Consider the following 22861-nt stretch of genomic DNA (forward strand, 5'->3'; position numbering starts at 1 on the left):
TCCGATTGAATCGAATCATCCCTATAAAAATTTTGACGAAGACTTTTCGCGAGTCAGTGGAAGTTTTATCGTCCTTTCCGCGGTCCTTTTTCATCATTTATCACGGGTACATTATACATGTATTTTTACGGTACACGCGATATATCGCAGATCCTGGACTGGCCCTGGTCCGCCGACGATTTTTTTTTTTACTTTCTTTTTTCTCCCGTCCCTTTATTTCACTCCTTTCTTCATCTCTCTCTGTGTGCTTCCTGACGTATAACGCATACCTACGCTATAATATGGGTATGTATGGTAATTTCTTTGAAGAAAAATCTTAAAGCTTGAATCTTAAAACCCCAGGAATCTTTATTTACACAGTGACCTTCGAGGGACCTCGTCTGACGTCGATGTATACGGGGTCGATGCAAACGAGGCTGAATACGGTTTTTTATTATTCAACTTTTAAATTCATTTCTCACCCTCCCCCCTGAGATCTCTGTATACCTGTATATTACTGTACACATTTATTATGCAGCCGAAAAATTTGAAATTTTTAGTTATTCTCTATTGGATACGAACGAAACTAGGCTGTAACATATATAACACTGAACACTGGAAAACTACGTGGATATTGGGTACGTCGAGATGGGCAAACGAGGTGACGATTTATTTCATTTCCGGCATAAATCCAATCTCCGTTCGGGGATCCGAACAGGATAGAGATCGGGAATCACGCGATCCTTCCCACGAAATAATTTATACATAACGTATTATCGCCGCAGAGTATAGCCAGGTATCCCTACGGTTTGGTTGTCTAACGCGTGGGTATTTTAGAAAATTGTCATGCCTGAAACGTACGTTTGCTGACCTCTTTAGATAAGGTTTTAGGGGCTGTTTCGCCCTGTAGGTCGAGGATATATAACCCACGATTGTATAATGTATATGAAAAGATACGTTGTCACTTATCTTTACATTCGCGCTTGAGAAAAAGTAAAAATTGGGTGAATAATGAAATGAGATGAGAATAAATAATTCGACCCAGTCTGAACCCAGATACGAAACGTTTAGTAGATCAAACAGCCGGGATCCTTGCACGAGGAATTCGAGTCTAGGTAAAAGCTGCCGTTGCTTTCAGCGCAATTTTACGTTCTGATTTAGCGTAAATAAGTCTTGAATTTGCATAAGCTTTTTACGGCTGCGGTAAATGGAACGAAAAGCAAATGATCAAGGGGTGAGTTGAGCATGAGGTAGCGAGTTCCTCCTGCAAAACCTTTCGACGAATGAACTATAAGGGAATGGAAAAATAATAGAAAAGAGAGGCAGACGGTAAATGATGGAAAATTGAACTGTTCTTTGAGCAATCCTATCGCTCTAAAGGTAATCTCACGAATGAAAAAGACGGGGAATTCGGCAACAATTCGATCATATCGTTGGATAGATTAATTCAATGCCAGATTATTTTGACCTCAGGAATCCGAATCTGAAAGGAAAATTGATCTATTTCTGAAATTGAACGAGTTATCGCCATTTTATCGCTTTTTACTATGAATTTGACAATATCTCTGCATCGGAATATTCGAATTTTTTAGTGTACGAGCAAACTCGAGCTTTGCTGGAGTCAGCGCAGCCAGCAGCGTAGCGCTTTGTTGTGAGAAGTCACCTTCAGGGCTGAGCAGAGGTGACGCCTCAAAACAAGACCCCTCGCTCGTGGCTACCTGACTCCAGCTAAGCTCGGGTTTGCTCGCAGACTGAGAAATTCGAATATTTCGACCCGTGCATGGATTGCAAAGAATCAAAGTGGGTCTACGACTAAAACCAATCGATATTTCTTAATTTTTTTGCTCCCAACAGCGAATAATTGATGATTACTCGATCGATTGCACGAGTAGATGATTTTGGCTTTCAGATTTAGATTCCTGAGCTGATTAAACGTGAGATTACCCTTGAAAAACCAAAAAAAAATCGATTTTTGAGCAAACAAAAAATCGATTTTTGGGCCAAAAGTAAAGTAGTTTGAAAATTGAATGTATTACACTTTTCCGACGTATTTTGACCTCAGGAATCCGAATCTGGGAGAAAAATTGACCCTTCTCTAAAATTGACCAAGTTATCGCTAATTTTCAGCTTTTTGGGGTCAAAAATAAAAAATTTATTTTTCAGTTTATATTAATGTAATTTGAGCTCAGGAATCCGAATCTGGAAGAAAAAATGATCTATCTTCAAAATTGATCGAGTTATCCCCATTTTTAGGCATTTTTTTGTATAAATTTGAGGATATCTCGAAGGGAAAAAATCGTAGCTCATTTTGGACAACGGATTCGTGTTCCTGAGGTCAAAATACGTAAGAAAAGTGCCATACGATCAATTTTTAAAAATAAAAAATTTTGGTCAAAATTTGAAAAAATCGTAAGGGGTACCCCTTGGAAAAATCTCAAATTTTGACCGAAAATTTTTATTTTTTAAAATTGATCGTATGGCACTTTTCTTATGTATTTTGACCTAAGGAACACGAATCCGTCGTCCAAATCGAGCTACAATTTTTTCCCTTCGAGATATCCTCAAATTTGTGCCAAAAAATGCCTAAAAACGGCGATAACTTGATCAATTTTATAGATAGATCAATTTCTCTTCCGGATTCAGATTCCTGAGCTAAAATTACATTCATGTAGACTAAAAAATGAATTTTTTATTTCCGACCCCAAAAAGCTGAAAATTAGCGATAACTCGGTTAATTTTTGAGATAGGTCAATTTTTCTTCCAGATTCGGATTCCTGAGGTCAAAATACGTCAGAAAAGTGTATTACAATCAATTTTTCAACTACTCTCCTTTCGGCCAAAAAATCAGCCAAATCCAAAGAGCTTTGTTCCAGGATTTCTTCAATTTTGAGCTCAGGAACCCGAACTTGCAAGCCAAATTGATTTATTCATCAAATTGATCGAGTTGTCGCTAAACTATCGATCCGAAAAGTGAAAGAAATCGAGATTTCTCTCCAGGATCATTTCGTATGCTCATTTACTGTCTTGAAGAGTAAAAAATGAAGATACATATCTTGCAGATCGTTTAATTCTTACTCCTGAACCACGAATTCATTCAGTTAATCAAGCTACGAATAGTGTAATGCTAGTTAGGTCAAATAGTAGAATCATCTGATTGCATTCAGGGCGCCTAACTGATCTTATCGGATTCTTACCTTCCGACAGTTAGTGAAAAGGAAAAAATTAAGACACGAAAAAGAGAGATGGTATCTGAGTTGGATAGATACGGTCACTTTGTCTCGTTATTACACGTATACCCATCCCTGAAAATTCTCCTGCCTCATTTTCATTTAAAAATGAAAATAATTTCCCCCGTAGTAAATGAGCTCGGATACGCATCTCTATATAAACGAATTTCATCTTTTCGTTCTCAAAGTTCAAGATCGACTTCGTTCTTCCTTAGCCTGCGGCAAATTTTTTCGAACACAAAACGAAAATATCTCTGGCAGTATTAACAGTAGAAATATTGTGTGTGGCTTCGCAACTTATTCCTCATCTTCCATATATCTTGGGATAAAGTTATAATGGGTTATCTACATTGTGCATACCCTTAGTATCTGCCTTGAATAAGGAGGAAATAACGGGAAAAACCTCCCAGGATCAAGGATTACCGTTTACTCGGGTGAAAATCTAAGAAGTCGGCGAGAAATTTTTCGAGTTAAATTGAACCGAGCTTTTAACGATATAGGATCACATATCACATCGTCTCGAGGAAATGATTCAAAGGAGAGTACAGCGAGTAGAGAAGCAGAGCGGAACGGAACGTAATGGCGGATATCGCATGAGAGGAACACGGTTGCATTACTCGCCTACCCACCCTGTAATTCACGAAGGCGAATTTTTTCGTTCCGAGCCTTGTTGCAATTTTGCTAAAATTGAGAGACCCATCCAATTCAGAAGCTAATAGAGCCGGATAAATGAGACGACGCTGCGTAGGGTAGTGGAATAAGTTAGTACCCGAATCCTTCGCAGGACCGAGCCTCGCAAGTTTTTCACACGGGAGGAATAGTTTCATCCCCCTAAAAACGAACGCACGAAAATACGATTCTCTCCCTCTCTTCTGGTCTCTCGGTTCATAATATTCGCTCTTTGCATAACGCGTGGAATAGAATATCGCCCGGTTCTCGTACGTCCACCCACGTATATCTTTATGTGCTCTGTCAAGGGAGTGGCTACATCGATTTACACTACGTACGATCAATGCGGTCCAACGATGTATAATTTGCGTATTTTTCGATGCGTTGTAAAGATTGCTGGGCATATTTGCACCGAGGGATAATTTTTCTACTTTTTCAGGTGCCTTTTGTCGCTATGGGCGATCCTATCGTCCTATGACATTTTATTTGTTCTTCTTTCTCCTTTCTTTTATCGCTGGAACACGAGCCATGAGCTTTATTCGTGTCGTCGTATACCCGGTGTACGTGTACACGTATATACCCGTACCTCCGAGCTACCGGAGCAGCTATTTCGAACGGCGTCGAGGGAAGAAAGAGAAAAAAAAAAAAAATTATATCAATATCACCTCAGGAATGCCGTAAAAAATTGTCCCTGAACATTGACGGACACGCGAGTGGTATAGCTTTACCCGAGGAACGATGTGATAAAATTTAGTAATAGCCGATAAACGAACAGCCATTCTTTATATGTATTTAGGAGATAAAAGATAGTAGGGCGAAATTTACCGAAGAAAAATGATCGGAGACAAAAAAAAAAAGAGGCAAGAGGCAAAAAACATTTCCGTATCGTACCGCTATGCATATAGCGTCTAACGGGTGTGTCTCCTTCAGTTTCGAACGACGATTCCTACTTTTTTCACAGGCAGACAATCAAATACTCTGGGATACGCAGAGATTGCGGGAAAAAGGTGGAGCTGATTCTGAGGTGTAGGAAATATAATGTGAAATGATCGATCGGAAACGATCCACGCCGAGTGTACCGAAGTGGCGAACGAAATATGCCTTCAGTTTTTAATCTTTCAGGAGCGAAAGCTTCCCACACTGGTTTCTGGTCCCCGAGGAAGGAAACAGAGGAGTCACTTTAAAATTGCTGTAGCCACTCGATGAAATATTTCCGCCAATACCCGCGGCGGTGTGCGATGCACGGATTATATCTTTTCACTTTATTTCATTCGTTTTCTTTTGCTCTTTTTTTTTTTTTTTTGTTCAATTTTATTCTTCGCCTTTACCCACGAGATAGATGTACTTGTTTATCGTATAATTTAGCTAACAGTTATGGAGTATAATTTGCGTTAAAAAGTTTCCTCAAACTACGCAGGAGAGAGAAGAAAACAAAAAGGCAGAGACGAAAGAAAAAAAAATGTAAAGATATGTAATGAAACAAAATGGGGGACGATGGACCCTGTTACGTTGCAATCTATGGGCTAATATACATTGACAAAATTGCTCAAAGTTTCAAGAGTAGTTCAATTAACCAAACTAAACTGCAGACGTGAACGATTAAAGTTTCACTCCACCCTCGCCAACTCCCCCCCCAAGCGAGTTCTCAAGTTTTCAAGTATTTCAAGTTCCGCTATATGTATAAGAGCGAGCATCGCGTACTCGCAAAGGAAACTAAGAAAGTGTTTTCCATCTCACGGTGCCGGCCGAGTCTTACTTTGCGGAACAAAGTCAAGGGCCGCGAAGTATCTCAAGTTCAAAAATCGTGCGGAATATTTTCCGAGGGATCGATCAAATTTTGACAACGTCCCGACACACGCGACGCGCGTTATCCACGTTTCATTAATTCGCACAACTCGAACCTCCGTTCGATGAATAATACAACCGGTCCATCGGAGCTTTTCGATGAATAACAAAAAAAAAAATCCCCTCCGCGAAATTTATGCACACGTATATATACCGGGGCGCGTGCATGCAACCGTCCAAATTTTCTACTTTGAATTCAAAACCGCGTTACGTGTATAACGTTGCACGGTACGTACGAAGCACCGGGGTGGAAGGCGCTTCATCATCATTCATCATAACAATTTCGCACGTAATTCAGCCTCCGCATTGCAGGCGCGGTAGGATATAATCCAAAAAAATTCTATGACTGCCTCTCCCGTAAGATATTTCGTTTTTCTTTATTTTGTTAATTCCTGTTTTTCGTCCGGATTATCGAACGCGTTTCCTCGTACCTTGTGTTTTATGACTGGAATGAACGGCAAGAAACTGTATAATTGAAAGTGTCGCTTTTGTGCAGCTACGTACATAGATATATATGTGTACGTAAGGAAAGAATTCCTCAGCTAGGGTTTCACACGGGGCGTGTCGCGTCGATTAATCTTGTAGTGGGTCTAGTGGGTATTAAAGGAGGTGGATATAATATACGAAAGGGCGATGGTTGAAACGAAGCGTAAGAGCGTGAGGTCAGTGAGGTCGAAATTCGCGTGAGCAGAGCCTTAAGCCGGGCTATACGTATGTGACACGAGTGTAGGTACGATGTGGCCGCGTAGCCTAGAAGGTGTAGGAGGTTGAAGTATCGAAGTAATAACGGCTCCAGCTTCGGTCCGCAAAAGTTTTTGGACGCCCGACCGCACGGCGCCCGGCGTCCCGACGCCTCAATCTTCTTCGCAACCCCCCTCCCTCCCCCCCCCCCCCCCCCAAAAAATATCTCCATCTCGTTCCGTACCTCGAGCCCTACGCGCGGACGTCGCGCACGCGACCACGCGAACTCTCCTATACTTCCGCAGTTCGGGAAAACCGAGTCCCGGGGCCCCTCGCTTTTTCTCCCCCGGAAATGCCGGAAGAAACGAGCCCCTAGCTTCCTCATGGTCACGACGAGCTTTTACGACGCTTCCACCCCCCCCATTTTTTATCACCCATTTTATCCACCTCCAAAATCTACACCCGTACCCCCTCAAACTTTTCAAAAGGGGGAAAAAGCTGACCCCGAAAATTGACGACGAAATTGAAAATGTAACCCCTGTGATTCGGGGCGGTTCGATACAAGGCCGTAGGAAAAATGCAGAAATTGTTTTTTTTTTTTTTTTAAAAATGGATATCGTACACGGCGACGAAGGGTCGGTTGTTCGTGCACGTTCGAAAGTACATTAATCCCGGTTGAACGCGTTGTGTGATTTTAACCCCGCGGTGAACACGAATTGTTTGCCGATGGAGCGAGTAGATTATAAGGAACATATTCGAGCGGGGTAAACATTTGGACCGAGAATTATTAACGAAGTGGGTAAACTGTGACCGAATCACGGCGATGTCGGGGTAAACTTTGTTCAACGGAGCCGCGACGACGTCCCTCGACATCACCCGAACACTCCCCGGAAGGATCGAGAAAATAAAGAAGAAAAAAGGGAAAACTAGGGAAGAATATATCTCGTACTTTGCCCGAAACTGAACGGTACGGTCGGAGATGACTTTAATTAACCGATATCCGATTCATCCCCCGAACTGTGATCGTAACGAACAAAAGGTCGAATTTTGTTTGGAGGAAAAGAAGTAGCCGCCTGTCTATCCGGTGCCATTCATCTCGCAAACATCTTTTCGTTCCTTTTTCTTTTTTATTCTTTATTCCCGGTCGAGCTGAGAAATCTATCGGGATGGTTTTTCTATATTTTTCCCTCCGGCGTGTTTGTTCCTTCCTCGGTAGTTTCCTCGGCGCAAATATATGCTACGGACGAAATGATACGTAGGAAATTGAGGAATGTACGTTATCTCGCGAACAACGCTTACGAGTATACGCCGAGAAGTTCGAGTGAAATAATAACGTGAAAAATGATTTTACTGGGCGGAAAACTTCTCTCACGAGGAATTTTAATAACATTTAACTTTTAATAAAGCTTGACTTACGCTTTTCAGTAGGGTGGATAGTTGCGACTTGCGAGGAGGATGGGCGCGGGCGCTGGCACGGATACCTAATTCTCTTCACGTATAGCGATTCACCTCTCAAGTTCTAAACACTATTTGTATTTCTTATTGTTAGAAAGTTCACCCTCTACCGAGCGGCGGCAGATGCCGTTTGTAAGACACCTTCCATACTCGAGGGCAGAAAAAGGATCCCTCGGAATGTCGAGGGGGATTCTACTTTCGAACTTACATCGTGTAGCGTTCTACGAGTGGCTACGAAAAACGCCACTTTTTCGTCACTTTTTCAAACAATATTCGGCGTCGAATTTGAAATAAAAAAAAAAGCGTCAAAAAGCTTTTGAGATTCGTTATCCTTTCGTTTTTCCTTTTCGAATTTCCATTTTTCCTCTTTTTTTTTTTCTCTCTTCTACGGTGGATATCACACCCCTCGAATATTCTCGGGGGGTCGTGAAGTTTTCGAAATCGAGACGACGGATAAGAGTTTGTTAAGAGGGGCAGCGACTTTCCGAGGTTTGAAATCTTAATTACACCTAAGTAAATTACGGGGCGTACCGCCCCCCCGTTCCGACCGTCCATCGACGGAGGTGGTGGGCGTCGATTAGCTGCAAGTATTGTACGAGTTGAACTCAAAATTCGGAGGGTATTTCGAGTCTCGGCCGTGGCTTTTATATACATATACATATTCGACTAACTAGCCTCGTTAAGAACCTTCGGGGGACTGATTCCGTTTGTCAAAATAATTCAGTTAAATACTTGACGTCGTGTGTTCCAACGGTTTAGCCAGGACTCGAATCCGGACTTAAAATTAACCCTTTAATTGAAATTGCGGCCGGTAAACCAAACGAAAGCTCGTGATACGCATACGCGATCATGCACACGACTATTGCCTAGGCGTACGCGGGATCCCGATCTTCCTCGATTCCCACCTCGTATCAAGACGATAGCTGACCCGGAAGTAGAATTCGAAGAACGCGAGCTTCTTCATCAACCCCCGGCAATAACATCCATCTTTGTATTCGATCCCCTGAGAAGCTATATAATTTTTGCGATTCCCCAGTCGCTGTTTGTGGAACGTGCGGGTCTTTGGGGTCGTCGTTTTTTCTATTTTATTTTTCTTTTGTTATCTTTTCGGAATAAGTTACGGAAGGTTTCCGCGTACGGCGAATCTCGCGACGACGACGCCGGACCCCGACAAACATTGACGAGTGAAAAGTGAAAGCACAGTAGAACGTAAAAAACCGACACGGACGGAAAAGGGCAAACCGGAAAGCTCGAAAACATTTTACCCATGGCCCGGGTCAATCGCCATTCAAACTTTCACCCCAAAAATTATCGTTCCTCTCTCGCAAGCTCATCTGAAACAAGCCGCCCCGTTATTTTGAAACTGAATTTCCCTCGTTCGGGATTTTCGAACCCCTTTATCGGTTTTTTTTTTCTTCCTTTTTTTTTTTTCACGTAACTGGGGCGATGCGTATGTACGTACTTGTAATTCGTGTACACGTTTACAAATCTCTCGCAGTACGTGGGTATAAGTGTAACGAGCGATACCGGAAATTTGTTCAGCTCTCGGTTGTTGCGTTAAGTACCGAGCTAGAAACTGCAGAATTGCAGGTACAGCGTGTTACTCTGCGCACGGTTGTTTAATTTGTATCTGTTTCTCCCGCGCTCATCAATCCACGTGAAATATTCCCGTTCAACGGTGTGCGGGTTCTTCGCAAACAGAAAGAAAAACCGGTGCGGAGCAAACGTTTTTCTACAATTTATTTCTTCCGCCGATCTGCACCGGGTCATTTTAATTCTACACCCGAAAAAGCTACACCCCTCAAGGATTGAGAGAAAAAGAGAACCGATTGTAAATTGAAATAAATTTCTATTACCCTTCATTTCCTTCGAACTTGAAACACACTCGCGTGCCCGAGATAAGAAGGATATAACAAATTTCGATTTCGACCTAAAGATGGATAAGAATTAACCCCCACTGATTTTTTTTTTTTCTCGTTTTCAATCTGAGAGATTTCATGTCTTCTCATAATACAAAAGTGATGGGTTTTCGTTCCACGCGTTCCATGCGTTACTCGAGTAACGAATACACCTTTCAAGTTCAGTGAAATCACATACTAAATACGGTTATAGGGTGGGTAGGAGTTTAAAAGGGTGGATGATATACGCAGACGTACATCTCCATCCATCTCTGTCTGTTACAAAACTGACGCTTGTAATGGTATTTCGCCAGCGGATATCGGAGAACGACAATCACCTCTGGTAGCTAAAGATCTGGCGCCAGTAGGGGTTGTCAGCCCGAACATTATAGCCTCTCTCCCGACATTTACGAGCCTCGAAATATTACCATCTAGGTAAGAAACAGGGTGGCTGATGACAAGAATTAGGAATCGAAAATCTCGACGTGGATTTTTTTTTCTCCGATTTTCGGTGGTTTTTTCAAATTTATTCAATCATCATTTTTTTTTCACTCACTCGGAGAACTTGGGGTCTGAATATTCCATCGATCGATTTACGATCGCTGTAGTTTTGGGGGATAATGACGGCAATTCAGGATGTGGGTGTATAAGTAGTGGTGTGATTTATGTAAATGTTTAATACGAGTCGATATTCGTGACGGCGATGTGATTATTTTGACAATGTATAGGGGTTGAGGGTGTTACACGTCGATGGGGTCGATTTTTGCTCTGTGCGGTATATAAGAATAGTGGAATCGTGACGAGAAGGTAAAAGGGGATGAATTTTCTTCTCCCTACGCTTTCTATACATTTCGATACCGAGCTTTTATCGCGAAAGTCAAAGCGGCATTCTTTACCTATAAGAGACAAATTTAAAGCGATTTATTTTCCCAAAGTGGGATTTCGTTAATGGCTGCAGGTGATCGATTTTTATCACCATCATAGAAATATGGCTCGTCGAACTTTTAACGCCGCGGGACAAATCAACTGGCAAAAATCAAGTGACAAAAGGAAATGGGCGAAGATAAAAAATTCAATTTCCCGAAATACACGCGATCAGTTTGTCTCCTCTTTTTTTTTCTCTATTCCAATGTAAAATATACTCACAGTATGTGTCCGTGGTGAGCCGGTCGATGGTGTCCTGTTTGAGTTTACTGTTCTTCTTCCCCATTTTTCTTCAGCTTTTGGCTCCTCGTGGTTATTTACTGCTCCTCTATTTTTCGCCCCTCTCTCTCTTCTCTCTCTCCCTTTTTATCGCAATTTACGAAAGTGCGGTCCACCTCTTCCGCGTTACACCGCGAGTCTTTTCCTGTATCGCGCATACATGTTGAAAATTTATTTATTCTGCACTAAGCATGGAACGCGCGCGCGCGCTGCAGTTGGTGGTAAAATATATTTCTTCCTGAAAATTTTCGAAGTGCTTTTTTTACATCACTTCGCTCCTCGGAAGATCTCGCGTCGATTTTACTTTTTTTTTTTTTTTCATACTTTCCCTAATCTTTTGTTTCCTTTTTTTTTCTGTTCTCTCCCTTACTTTTTGCCATTTTTTCTTTCGCATATCTTCCCACCTATCTATCTCCCTCAGTTTCCCGTCAACCGAGTGAAGTAACCCAGTTGAGGAATATAAAAGTTTTAAAAACTCTTTCTTTCTCTTCCGCATCTCCCCCGTTAACTTTATCGCGTATAAGATAATGGATATAAAAGATGGCTTATCTCGTTCCTACTCTACTGTTCTTTTTTTACATTTTCTACATTTTCTTTTTTCCTCTTCTCCATACTTTTTTGCAATAACTCTCCACTTTCATTCATTACTTTCCAAGACGTTGTATAATGTCACGGTCAAAAGTTTCAAGGTGTACCGAAGCTGATAAAAAAAATGAAATCGAGAAGAGAAGGTAACGTTTTTGCATTAAAAAATAAAGGAAGTAACCGAGCTGCCTCAATTGAGTGTACGTAGCTAAGTGACTACGCCGTGTGTCTTTAACGATCTTTGATCGATCTAAGCTATAGTTGAATGTAAAACGAATGATGATGGGGCCAAAGTCAACGGTATAATGTACAATCGATACGCGAGCGACGTAGAAAGAAAAAAAAAAATAAACACCGCAATATGTGAGTTGACATTCCGTCGAAAGAGAAAAAGAGAAAATAAGGGAAGAAGATTCGAAGGGAGAAAAGAGAGAGAGAGAGAGAGAGAAGAGAGAAAATATGTGGAGGCAGAGGTTGTTGATTTTGTTGATCTAAAATATGCGGGTATTCCGCACATAAGACGCTCCACGGATTTCCCATTCCGTATTCGAGCCTCGCGAGCTCATACCCCTTCCCTCGAACTCCTCCTTCCATTTTTTCCTTCACTTCAACCTTATCGCGCCCTTTGGTGGGGATTATTTGGAGCAGAAATCCGCGAGTGCTTTCGATGAGTTACGCAAATATCATAACACGCTGTCCCCTTGCTCGTGACTCATGGGTTTTTCGGGGGTGGATGTATAGTCCGTTTTTGTTGCAGGTGTTGTATGAAATTCACCCCCTTTATCAACGAGTCGAAATACCGAAGGGGTTGGCGCGAGTGTGTGCGGCGATAATGAATTTTCGAGAGGATCAAATGGCAATAAGCTGTTGAAATATAGGTATATCAATCGCATTAAAAATTTCCAAAAAAAAAATTACCTACGCTGTGCGGAAATTCGGATTACTTTGACCGCGAAAAATTCCACAAAACCACCTCCTTCACTTTCGACAAGGATAATTAGAATTCATCAGCCTCATAGTTTTTTTTTTCTAAATAATTTCTTTGATTTTTAAATTTCCAAAATTTTTTACAAATCAACTTTTGATTTCATTTTCAGATTTTTTGAGTTAGAAAAAAACGGCACTGGAGTTTCCTTGTTTTTTTTTTTTTGTTTTTTACCGATTCAATGGCGCGCAACGAGAGACCTTTGAATTTTTCGAAAACCGAACAACCACCACTCGACGACTGAGATGAAAAACGTCGACGCGTCGCGACGCTCGACGTCTGACTGCCTTGCGGCTAACATCGTTGGGACGTTCAAGTGTCTCTCAATCCCTTCCTCAAACCCTCGCAAAGCGCAAGCGCTTCTACCTATCGGGTAGGTAATATAGGTGGATAGATAAACACATACAGAGTCCCCGGGATTCCCTTGAAACCGAACTACACCTACACCCCTCCTATTTTACTCGGACCTACTTCGACCCCCGAGACGCTGATACCCGTGTCTAAGTTATGGTTTACAACCTGCTTATTATTCCACCGACGTGCGAACCGTCCCCGTATTCCTCAGGAACCCGATCGCGTTGTTTATTTTATTTTACCGGTGCCGAAAGATCTGAAAAATTTAAGTTTCGTCGTTAACTTTCCTCCACTTTTATTTCCTCTCCTGCGCCCCGCAACGTTTCGCCGCGAGTACACACAGAAGTTCGAATATTGGAGTGAAATTTTTTTCGAATCTTTTCCAAACTTCGCACGGGGGTTGATTCGTGAGGCGGGGTGTCGTCCGCGGTACGAGGCGGGTTTATTATAACGATTTAATGACAGGGTAGGCAGTAGTGACAGTTTATTACGACAGGGATAATAGGAATGAATGGCAATAACAGGAAAACCCCGAAGCTTACGGAGGCACAAAAGCAGCGACGGGTGAAGAAGCCTCTATTGTTTTGCATGTTTTGCGCTGACGTTATGCTGCGTGTTATACAAGGGGTTTTCAGCGTTCGGGAATCGGCGGCGGGAGGGGGAGGGTTGAAACGCGCGCAGGGAGAAAAGCGTGGGCGGACGGCTGCTGTGGGCGAAGAAAAGAAGGAAGCGAAGGGTAGCGCAAAGGGAAGGGAAAAGCCCCGCGCAGCTACACGCGTACATATAACGCCCCCGCGAAAGTTGATATATGTGTAATTGTGATGGATTGTTTTACTACTTGTTTTACTTAATGGTTTAAAGTCATTAAAGAGTCGGGCTGCGACGTTACCCGCTCTTCGCAGCAGCCCGGATAAAATCGCATGTAATAACAAGGTTAACGATCCGCACGTGTACGAAATAAAAATATCTCCAACGTTAACGACTGCGATATCATTTCGCGTCGTTTCACGCGTTTTAAATAAGTTAGAATCAGCGGAATATCCGATATCCACTGCCACCGGCGTCCTGCTTGTTCCTTTTTATTTTTTTTTTTTTGTTATTTTCCTTTTTATCACGAGCTGTTATCCCGACCGATTATCCCGAAAATCCGAGCACACCGTACGGGGCGTAAGGAAATCTTCTTCCTTCTTTCTCTCTTCCTCACGATTCCCTGTGGCTTTCGGGATGACAATCAGATCGGAAAAAAGATACAGCAGCAGCAGCACCGGCAACGTCTCAGGAATTTCCGATCCCTACGGAGAGGCTTGCGCACGATCATGGGGGGGGAGAGGCTTTTGGGAATTGAGTTTAGTTCTTAGCGCAATAGCTGTCCTTTCCGACGGTATATAGCTTTAGAGTTCGGAGACTCATCATCGGGGCTTATCCCGAACGGAGATTTCCCGGAAATCCCGTATATACACCACATTTTTTTTTCCTCGATCATTTTCGTACACCGTGATACGAAGGTCGAAATTTGATCGGGAAAATTGCGGTCCGGTAGCGATATAGGTCGAGCTATTCCCTCGGAGGTATGAAACTCTCTCCCATTATCGCGAATAAATCGGCGAGGGCGTTATTTATTCGGTGTTTTTTTTTTTATTTTTTCAGGAAAATTTTTCCAACGAAAAGCACGAAAAATTTTTCCCTCGCATCGACTCCGCTGCTCTGCTGGGTAATCAAAACTAGATTACCAATAATTGGCTACGAAACGGACCTCCTATACCCGGAGTGTCCGTTGAAATATTGGAGAACACGAAGCGATAAAAAAAAGCTCGACACAACGCGAGCTTTTTTTCTCCACGGAAAATTAGACGCGTGAAATTCCCTGTGGGAGACGACGTGTTTTATTCATTCGGTCGCAAATTCTCATTCTTAATTTTTATTTTTACGAATTTTACCGTCCAGCAGTTTCTGTTTTTTTTTTTTTTTTTTTTTAACGTGCGGTAGGAGCATTCCAGAGTAAGGGTTGTTGGGGTTGTAAATAAATGAACGGCAATTTTGTTGGGACCGGTTTCGCGACTTTGGGCGGATGACTTTCGAGACTCGGTAGTTTCCCGGTTTTCAGTTACCCCCCTATTTCGATTTTTCTCTTCCACTTTTCTCTCCCTCGTGAATTATGCTTCTCGAAAATGTCGGACGAGAATTCGGCTGGAGGAGGTTTGATATCGCGGCGGGCTTTTCTTCCCTGGTACACGTTATACGTTTACGTAAAGAACAAGGCGACGCTGTATAGCGCGAGGGCCAGCGATCGCGAAAACAAAATCAGCGTCGCGACGCCAATCCGGCCCATTTATTTTTAGACCTGTCTTTTATATCTTTGCGAACGTCTATCTGCAGAACTCCCCCCACATTCGACTCTCCCCCTTCGAATTTTCTTATTTCCCTTCATCTCCACGTGCCATTTTATCATATTAATCGACCCTCGTTTTTTTATCATTTTTCGTTAACCATATCCGAAAAAGTGTGTTCGAAGAGAGGGGCGAATAGTGTGTGAGTATGGATTCGAGACTTTGAGTGCTATGTGCGAGAATTTTTTTTATTTTGTTTACCCCAATCATTGAGGAATTTTTTTTCAACCGTGTGAATGAGAACGCAGAGAGGGATGAGAAAATTCAAAAAAGGGGTTCTCGAAGAGGTGAGAAAAGAAAATTGGGTGGGGTATAGAAGGAGAGCGATCGAACTTCTGTTTATTCTACTTGATAAACTTTTCTGGCGCTTTTCCAAACTTCCGTCTCGAAATTGGACCATCAAACGCTATCATATTTTCGCAGTAAAGAATTTTACCGGATTATTGCCGCCGTATATTTCTCGCCACCCATCTTGCGCATCCCCGTGGCCGATCTACCGCTCTCTCACGGATCCCACCGCGCTTCACTTCCCGCGGCAATTAATATGACAGCTATTTTATTATTCCACTCAGCCACATTTCGCAAGTTACTCAAACGATAACAACGCAAGGGCGTTTTATCATTTTGAAAAATCTGTGCTTGCAACGCGCTTACGTTTTCCTTCCCCTTATTGAAGTAACGAAAATATTTACAAGTCAGGGAAATGATGGGGGGGGTGAAATATGTATTTGTTTGTTCGTTTGGTTTTTCTTACTGGTTATTTTTTTTTTTCTCCCTTTCGTACGCGAGATATAAAAAAAGTTATGAAAAACGTGCGGTGCGGTGCAAGCGCGCCTTCCACACGGAATACAAATTCTAGTTGTATCTTTTTTTTTCGTCATACGGACCAGTTTCAACGTTTTTGCGAACCGTGTATCGATTTTGCGATTTTTTCTCCTCTCGATTTGAAAGAGAATAAAAATTACGTGGGACTTGGTATTTCAGTTAATCGGTAAACTGAATCACCGATTAGCGTGAAGGGGTTTTGACTTTTTCATGTGGTGTTTGACGTGACTCGCGATTCACGAGTGTGGAAACAGCTTTTAGGCTGTTGCCGCGCTCGATGAGGAGCGAATATCGTCCAGGAAAGGAGATTGCGGATCGTGAATGGAAAGAAAAGAGAGAAAAAAAAGGGATAGCGTGAATGGGAGAGAAGGGTTCTACGGAAACCTCTTTTGGCCACGTGAAGAACCGCAAGTGTTGAAACATAGCTTTGTGCACCCTCAATTTTAATTAAACCGGAAACAGTATGTTCGTAAAATTCACAACATCTCTTGCGGTCTTCTCAATATCCTGTGAAAATACGAAGCTTCTCCAAATTGAATTCTCAATTTTATTCCGTACATTCTTACCGAAAAAAGTCCTCGGTTAATAACCCTATCCCGATCCGTACCCCCTCAGGTTTCTTCCGGGGGGTGGTGGAACAATATCCGCGAAAGAACCACGTGCTGCGAGATCGTGAGACGCGCGGGGTTCGTCGCGTGGCATTTTTTTCCTCTTCGCAAAAAATATTTAGCCTCTCTTTGACCTTTCCGATAACCTTTTCTTCCTCTGTTCCATCCTTGTGGGGGGAAAAAAAAAGGGACCGTTTCTTTCTTTTCACCCTCTTTATCCGGGGACGACAATCTAGAGGGATTCGCGCAGCTACCGTATGCTGATTACCATCGAAAGCAGCCCACCCTCTGACACATACGGCGTTTCTTTAATTCACAGTACACAAAGGATGTGGAAAATTTCTTCGGGAACGTGTAGAATGGGGAGAGACACACGCGTCTCGTTATAATCCATGCATGAAGAAACTATTATACGAAAGCAACCCCCATCTCATCGATCTGTTTGTTGCACTCGACCGCCGCCTTGCGCTTTAATGTAATTGGGAAAAGTCCCCGAGAAGCCGCTGTCCTCTTCCGAAGCTTTGAACGTGAACGTGAACGTGAACGGCAACGCGACCCGCTTCTATCGACCCACCCTCACCCCGAATACTTCTCCACCTCCTCTCCGCCCTCCTCTTTCTCCCTTGCGGTACTCCCGCTGGTGCTTCTCGAGAGAGAGAGAGAGAGAGAGAGAGGGAGAGTAAACCGAGTGACTGACTAGTTGCGGGGGTGGAAAATAAGGCTCAACCGCAAACTTAATTTTGCTCGAACGGTATCATCGCCTCGATTGCGTGATAATAACGGCGTAGTTAGTTGCGGATCGTGAGAATTATTCGTCGATCGATTCGCAAATTTTTTTTTCCCCGTCGATTTTTTAATTTCACAAATTTTTTTTCACTCGCCAAGCTCTCGTTGCGATATCGAGCACCACAATTCATATCCCATCAGCACCCCTATTCGAGCGGCTACACCAGCTTCGTATCCTCCCCCAGCTGTTGCGCCTTTAATGATTCAGCGTTTCAACTCCCTACCCGGCTGAGTATAAAGTGGCCGCAAGTCGAATTATTATATCTTACCCAACCCCGTTTTACACCTCCTCTGTACAATGGGCAACGTACCACCGCCACTTCTTCGACGAAAATCCCTCCGGTTTTACTTTACTACGTGCTCTCTCTTTTTTTTTTTTCTTTTCTTTCAATCTGTAACAACGTACGTAATTTAATTAACGTGTAACAATCACGTGTGGGAATCGACGCAATGCGGAGAATTTAAATAATTAATTAATTATAATTATAGTATTACCGCAGGGATGAAAAATAGCAACGCGGATTGAATCGTATCGGATGTACATACCAAATCCATAGATATACCCCCCCCCCCCCCCGGTGAATCGAAGTGGAAGAATCCACGGGTAACAAAACCACATCAGGGGGTGATGGGGGATGGGGGTAGTTCGGCGGTTGACTGTAGAATATTTTTAAATAGGTTAATCGATACTCTCCGCAATCCTGCAGGAGTTTCTGTTGTATTATTACTTGCATATTACGTGCATGGGTAGTTTGTATATATTAAAATGGGTATTCCCATTTCGGGGGTTGATAATATATGTATACCGTACAAATGTACGGTATACGTACCGCGTACCTACGACTCGCCAAAGATTAAATGGTATTTATTGTTACGGTGGGAGCAAACTGGAAGCTGCAACGTCCCCCATGAGTCGTACGGAGTACGTACCAGTTGTTGTTGTTCGTTGTTCGTTGTTCGTTGTTCGTTGTTGTTGTTGCAGAGTCTGACGGTATTCGTATATTTCAACCACGACTCCGAGCCCTAAATTAAAGCCGTGTGCGACGGCGAACCGCTAACCCTCTCCGCTGCGTGGTTCACAAATTCAAAGTTTGACGGCAAACGTGATTTCACGTTACTACCTATTTTCATAAGTCCTGAAAAAATAATTTCACAAAAAATAATCAGACGTTAATAAAATAATATCATCAAAAAAATATTGCTCGAGTGTACAATTTTCATTTTTTTTTCTTTGTAATCGTAGAACTTCGATCCGCTTTAAGGGTTGATTTTCCCGGTGTTAGTCATTAACTTCGAGTGGGCATAATTACACCATGTATTCATTCATAATTCATCGACTCTGTCACACCTACGCTTTATCTAGATCAGCCACATGCTGAAGTGGTCACGAATCTGATATAAAATTTATAATTTTCAAAGTAAGTTTTACTTCTCCCTCTTCCCTTATTCCTGTCAAAAAAACAATTGGATTCGGTTCAGAGCTTCGGAACGAAGAACAAAATGGCTATCCACGTCGAACGATGTTTAAAAAAATATTTTTTCAACGCGTTCGATGGTTAAATTGTTTTTTTTCACTTCGAGACAAATTTCCATTATCGAATGAAAATCGATCTCATATTTTCTTGTTTGCTTGATTTTTTTTTTCAGGGGTTGTTTTTCTTTTCTCTCTCCGCAAGGGATACATATCGCGATCTGCAGTAATAACTTTTATACCGAAATATATATACATATATATAATCAATCTTCAAACAATGATTAAATAAAGCTCGCTGCCAAGGATCGAAGGCCCATGAATAATTTATTAAATGGGTTTTACTCAAAGAGTAATAGTAGATATACATATATATATACGTGTATATATGTATAAGTATACGTACATAATGTATATAGTTATGTAGTCTTACGGTATGTCTATAGTAAATACATCGATAAATAAAAATATCGTTACTATAAATAATTATTCGTTCACGCACTGCGCTGCAGTATTTCCCTTGATTATATACTTTTCTATATTTGTGCATAGGCAAAACGATTTCTTATCCTTCTCAGCGATCAATTTAGTATCGATACAATACTGAAAATGACTGAAATAACATTTATAAAAATTATCCAATCGAGAATCAGTGTGTAATCAAGCAGCAACCATATAATTAATTACTCGTTAGACTTATTATATGAATATCAATAACTGTATCTCGTCTAATTGTATTCCTTTTTCTGTCTAATTTTTCGTAGCGCTATCGGTATTAAAATTTACAATCCATCAAACAACGCGTAATATACATATACATATATTCATTCAATGATTAATTTATTCATAATTTTCTGTATAATAAAACTGATCAGCTCGACGACGGAGAATATGTATATTAATGATTTTCTTATTCTTTGCTGTTTAACGATCGTTAGGGGTGTTGGTAATTTTTTATAATAACCATTACTTCTTGTGTATATATATGTATATCAGTACATAAGCCTTACATATAATTTTATATGTATTAGACACGTATATAATATATGTAATACATATTCATATGTAACATATTATATTCTAGTGCAGAATTGGCGTTCGCGCAGTTACTCTGCTCAGTTACACGAGAGCGTTTGATGAAATAATAATTAGAATTCATCGCACGTGTTATTACGGGACGCAAAATTTAGTAAGCTAATTTGCTGCCACTGACCATATAATTATTCATGAACGGGTGACTTTTTTTTTGTTTCTCCTATTTTTTCTTCGTTTCAATTTGTATTTTTTCAGTTCTTCTGCCGTACGTGGTTTTCGTAGCCGTGCAATATTCATACACGATTAAATTCACAAGCCGGTTTTTACTTAACGCTTTACATAATTTTGAATAAATTTGAAATCTGCGTACACATCGATGTGATCGATATACCGTCGCAATATACGATTCATGAAATAATAATTTACATCCTATTCACAATATAATGTAATTATCAATGTACGTTCATCTCAAAAAACTTGTTACCTATAACACTAACAATTTGAAAATCATTCGAAAACTATAAACGATCGTTTATTACGAACCATTTTTCATGAATCTTTGTTTTACTTTTCTTCTCGTCTATTTTCTCGTAAGCGCAGATTCCATTCATTCCGATGAATCCCGAGCATATGATTTTCACAAACTCTGAATATACGATTACGTATGTTCGTATAATTATTCCAAAATTTTTACGACTAACAATAAATACACGACAAAAATTCATACATATATATAGTATAATAATTGGCTTATAATTGTATGTATTCAATATTTATATGTATACATTTATGTATAATTTTCGTACATGTATAATAAAAGATGAAAAAATTGTTAGTTTTCTTATTTTCCCCTTGTTAATTGTTTCGGCATTTTTTTTTCTCACGTAGCATCAATTAGTAATATATAATGTAATTTTTTTCGCTTTTTTTCGTTTTCTAATAAAAAATTTACATCGTACATATGATCACAGATACTTTTAAAATTAATGATTTTCCCTAATTTGTCCAATTTTTTTTTATCAATATATCATGCATGTTTGTTGAAAGTGGTTTGCGATTCGCCAAGGCTTCGGAATATTCGAATTTTCCAATTCACCAGCGAACTCGAGCTTTGCTGGAGTCAGAGTAGCCAGCAGCGTAGCGCTTTGTTGTGAGAAGTCACCTTCAAGGCTGAGCAGAGGTGACGCCTCAAAACAACACCCCTCGCTCGTGGCTACCTGACTCCAGCTAAGCTCGGGTTTGCTCGTAGACCAAAAAATTCGAATATTTCGACCCATGCATGGATTGCAACGAATCAAAGTGGGTCTACGACTAAAACCAACCGATATTTGTTAATTTTTCTTCTCCCAATAGCGAATAATTGATGATTACTCGATCGATTCCACAAGTAGATGATTTTAGCTTTCAGATTTGGATTCCTGAGCTGATTATACGTGAGATTACCCTTGAAAAACCGAAAAAAAATTGATTTTTGAGCGAACAAAAAATCGATTTTTGGGCCAAAAGTAAAGTAGTTGAAAAATTGATTGTATTACACTTTTCTGACGTATTTTGACCTCAGAAATCAGAATCTGAAAGAAAAATTGAGGTATCTCTGAAATTGACCAAGTTATCGCTAATTTTCAGCTTTTTGGGGCCAAAAATAAAAAATTCATTTTTTAGTCTATAATAATGTAATTTGAGCTCAGGAATCTGAATCCGGAAGAAAAATTAGTCTATCTATAAAATTGATCGAGTTATCGCCATTTTTAGGCATTTTTTTGTATAAATTTGAGGATATCTCGAAGGGAAAAAATCGTAGCTCAATTTGGACGACGGATTCGTGTTCCTGAGGTCAAAATACATAAGAAAAGTGCCATACGATCAATTTTAAAAAATAAAAATTTTTGGTCAAAATTTGAAAAAATCGTAAGGGGTACCCCTTGGAAAAATCTCAAATTTTGACCGAAAATTTTTATTTTTTAAAATTGATTGTTCGGCACTTTTCTTATGTATTTTGACCTCAGGAACACGAATCCGTCGTCCAAATTGAGCTACGATTTTTTCCCTTCGAGATATCCTCAAATTTATACAAAAAAATGCCTAAAAACGGCGATAACTCGATAAATTTTATAGATAGATCAATTTTTTTTCCAGATTCGAATTCCTGGGCTCAAATTACATTAATATAGACTAAAAAATCAATTTTTTTTTTTCGACCCCAAAAAGCTGAAAATTGGCGATAACTCGTTTAATTTCAGAGATAGGTCAATTTTTCTTGCAGATTCGGATTCGTGAGGTCAAAATACGTCAGAAAAGTGCAATACAATCAATTTTTCAACTACTTTACTTTTTGCTCAAAAATCGATTTTTTGTTTGCTCAAAAATTGATGTTTTTTCGCCCAAAAATCAATTTTTTTTTGGTTGTTCAAGAGTAACCTGACGTATGATCAGCTCAGGAATCCAAATCCGAAAGCTCAAATCATCTACTCATGCAATCGATCAAGTAATCATTAATTATTCGCTGTTGGGAGCAGAAAAATTAAGACACATCGAGTGGTTTTAGTCGTAGACCCACTTTGCTTCGTCGCATCTATGCATGGAGCGAAATATTCGAATTTCTCAATTCTCCAGCGAACCCGAGCTGAGCTGGAGACCGAGTGGGGCGGACGTCGATTACCATCGACGAATTTGTGGCTGCAGAACTTTGCCGAACATTATGATATTTACACCGAAACGAGGGTTCGCCGTGAACTCCTATTGGTCGATACACCGTACTTATCCTCGCACACGGATAATATCCCGGCTCGAACGGATAATATCCCGAGCGGTTTGTTGTGAGACGTCACCTTGGGGGCTGAGCAGAGGTGACGCCTCAAAACAAGGCCT

General features: G+C 40.9%; 1 protein-coding gene across 3 annotated transcripts in view; it reads right to left on the bottom strand.

Annotated features, from left to right (window-relative positions):
• The window catches only part of LOC105688198 (frequenin-1), a 28609-nt gene extending 15788 nt beyond the window's left edge, over window positions 1-12821 (bottom strand). Inside the window, exons 1-2 of one of the 3 annotated variants that reach the window (XR_007279886.1) lie at window positions 12465-12820; window positions 10901-11102 (exon numbers count right to left, since the gene is read on the bottom strand). Coding sequence is in view for 1 of the 3 variants with exons in the window: in XM_048659675.1 (XP_048515632.1) it covers window positions 10901-10964 (64 nt within the window). In the remaining 2 variants the exon portion in view is untranslated. Of the gene's footprint in view, window positions 1-10900; window positions 11103-12460 lie in introns of all 3 variants that reach the window. The other 2 variants (XR_007279885.1, XM_048659675.1) reach the window with 2 other exon arrangements.
• Window positions 12822-22861: the final 10040 nt, after the last annotated feature.

This window comes from Athalia rosae, chromosome 8 (assembly GCF_917208135.1).
Source record: "Athalia rosae chromosome 8, iyAthRosa1.1, whole genome shotgun sequence".
Lineage (NCBI taxonomy): Eukaryota > Metazoa > Arthropoda > Insecta > Hymenoptera > Athaliidae > Athalia > Athalia rosae.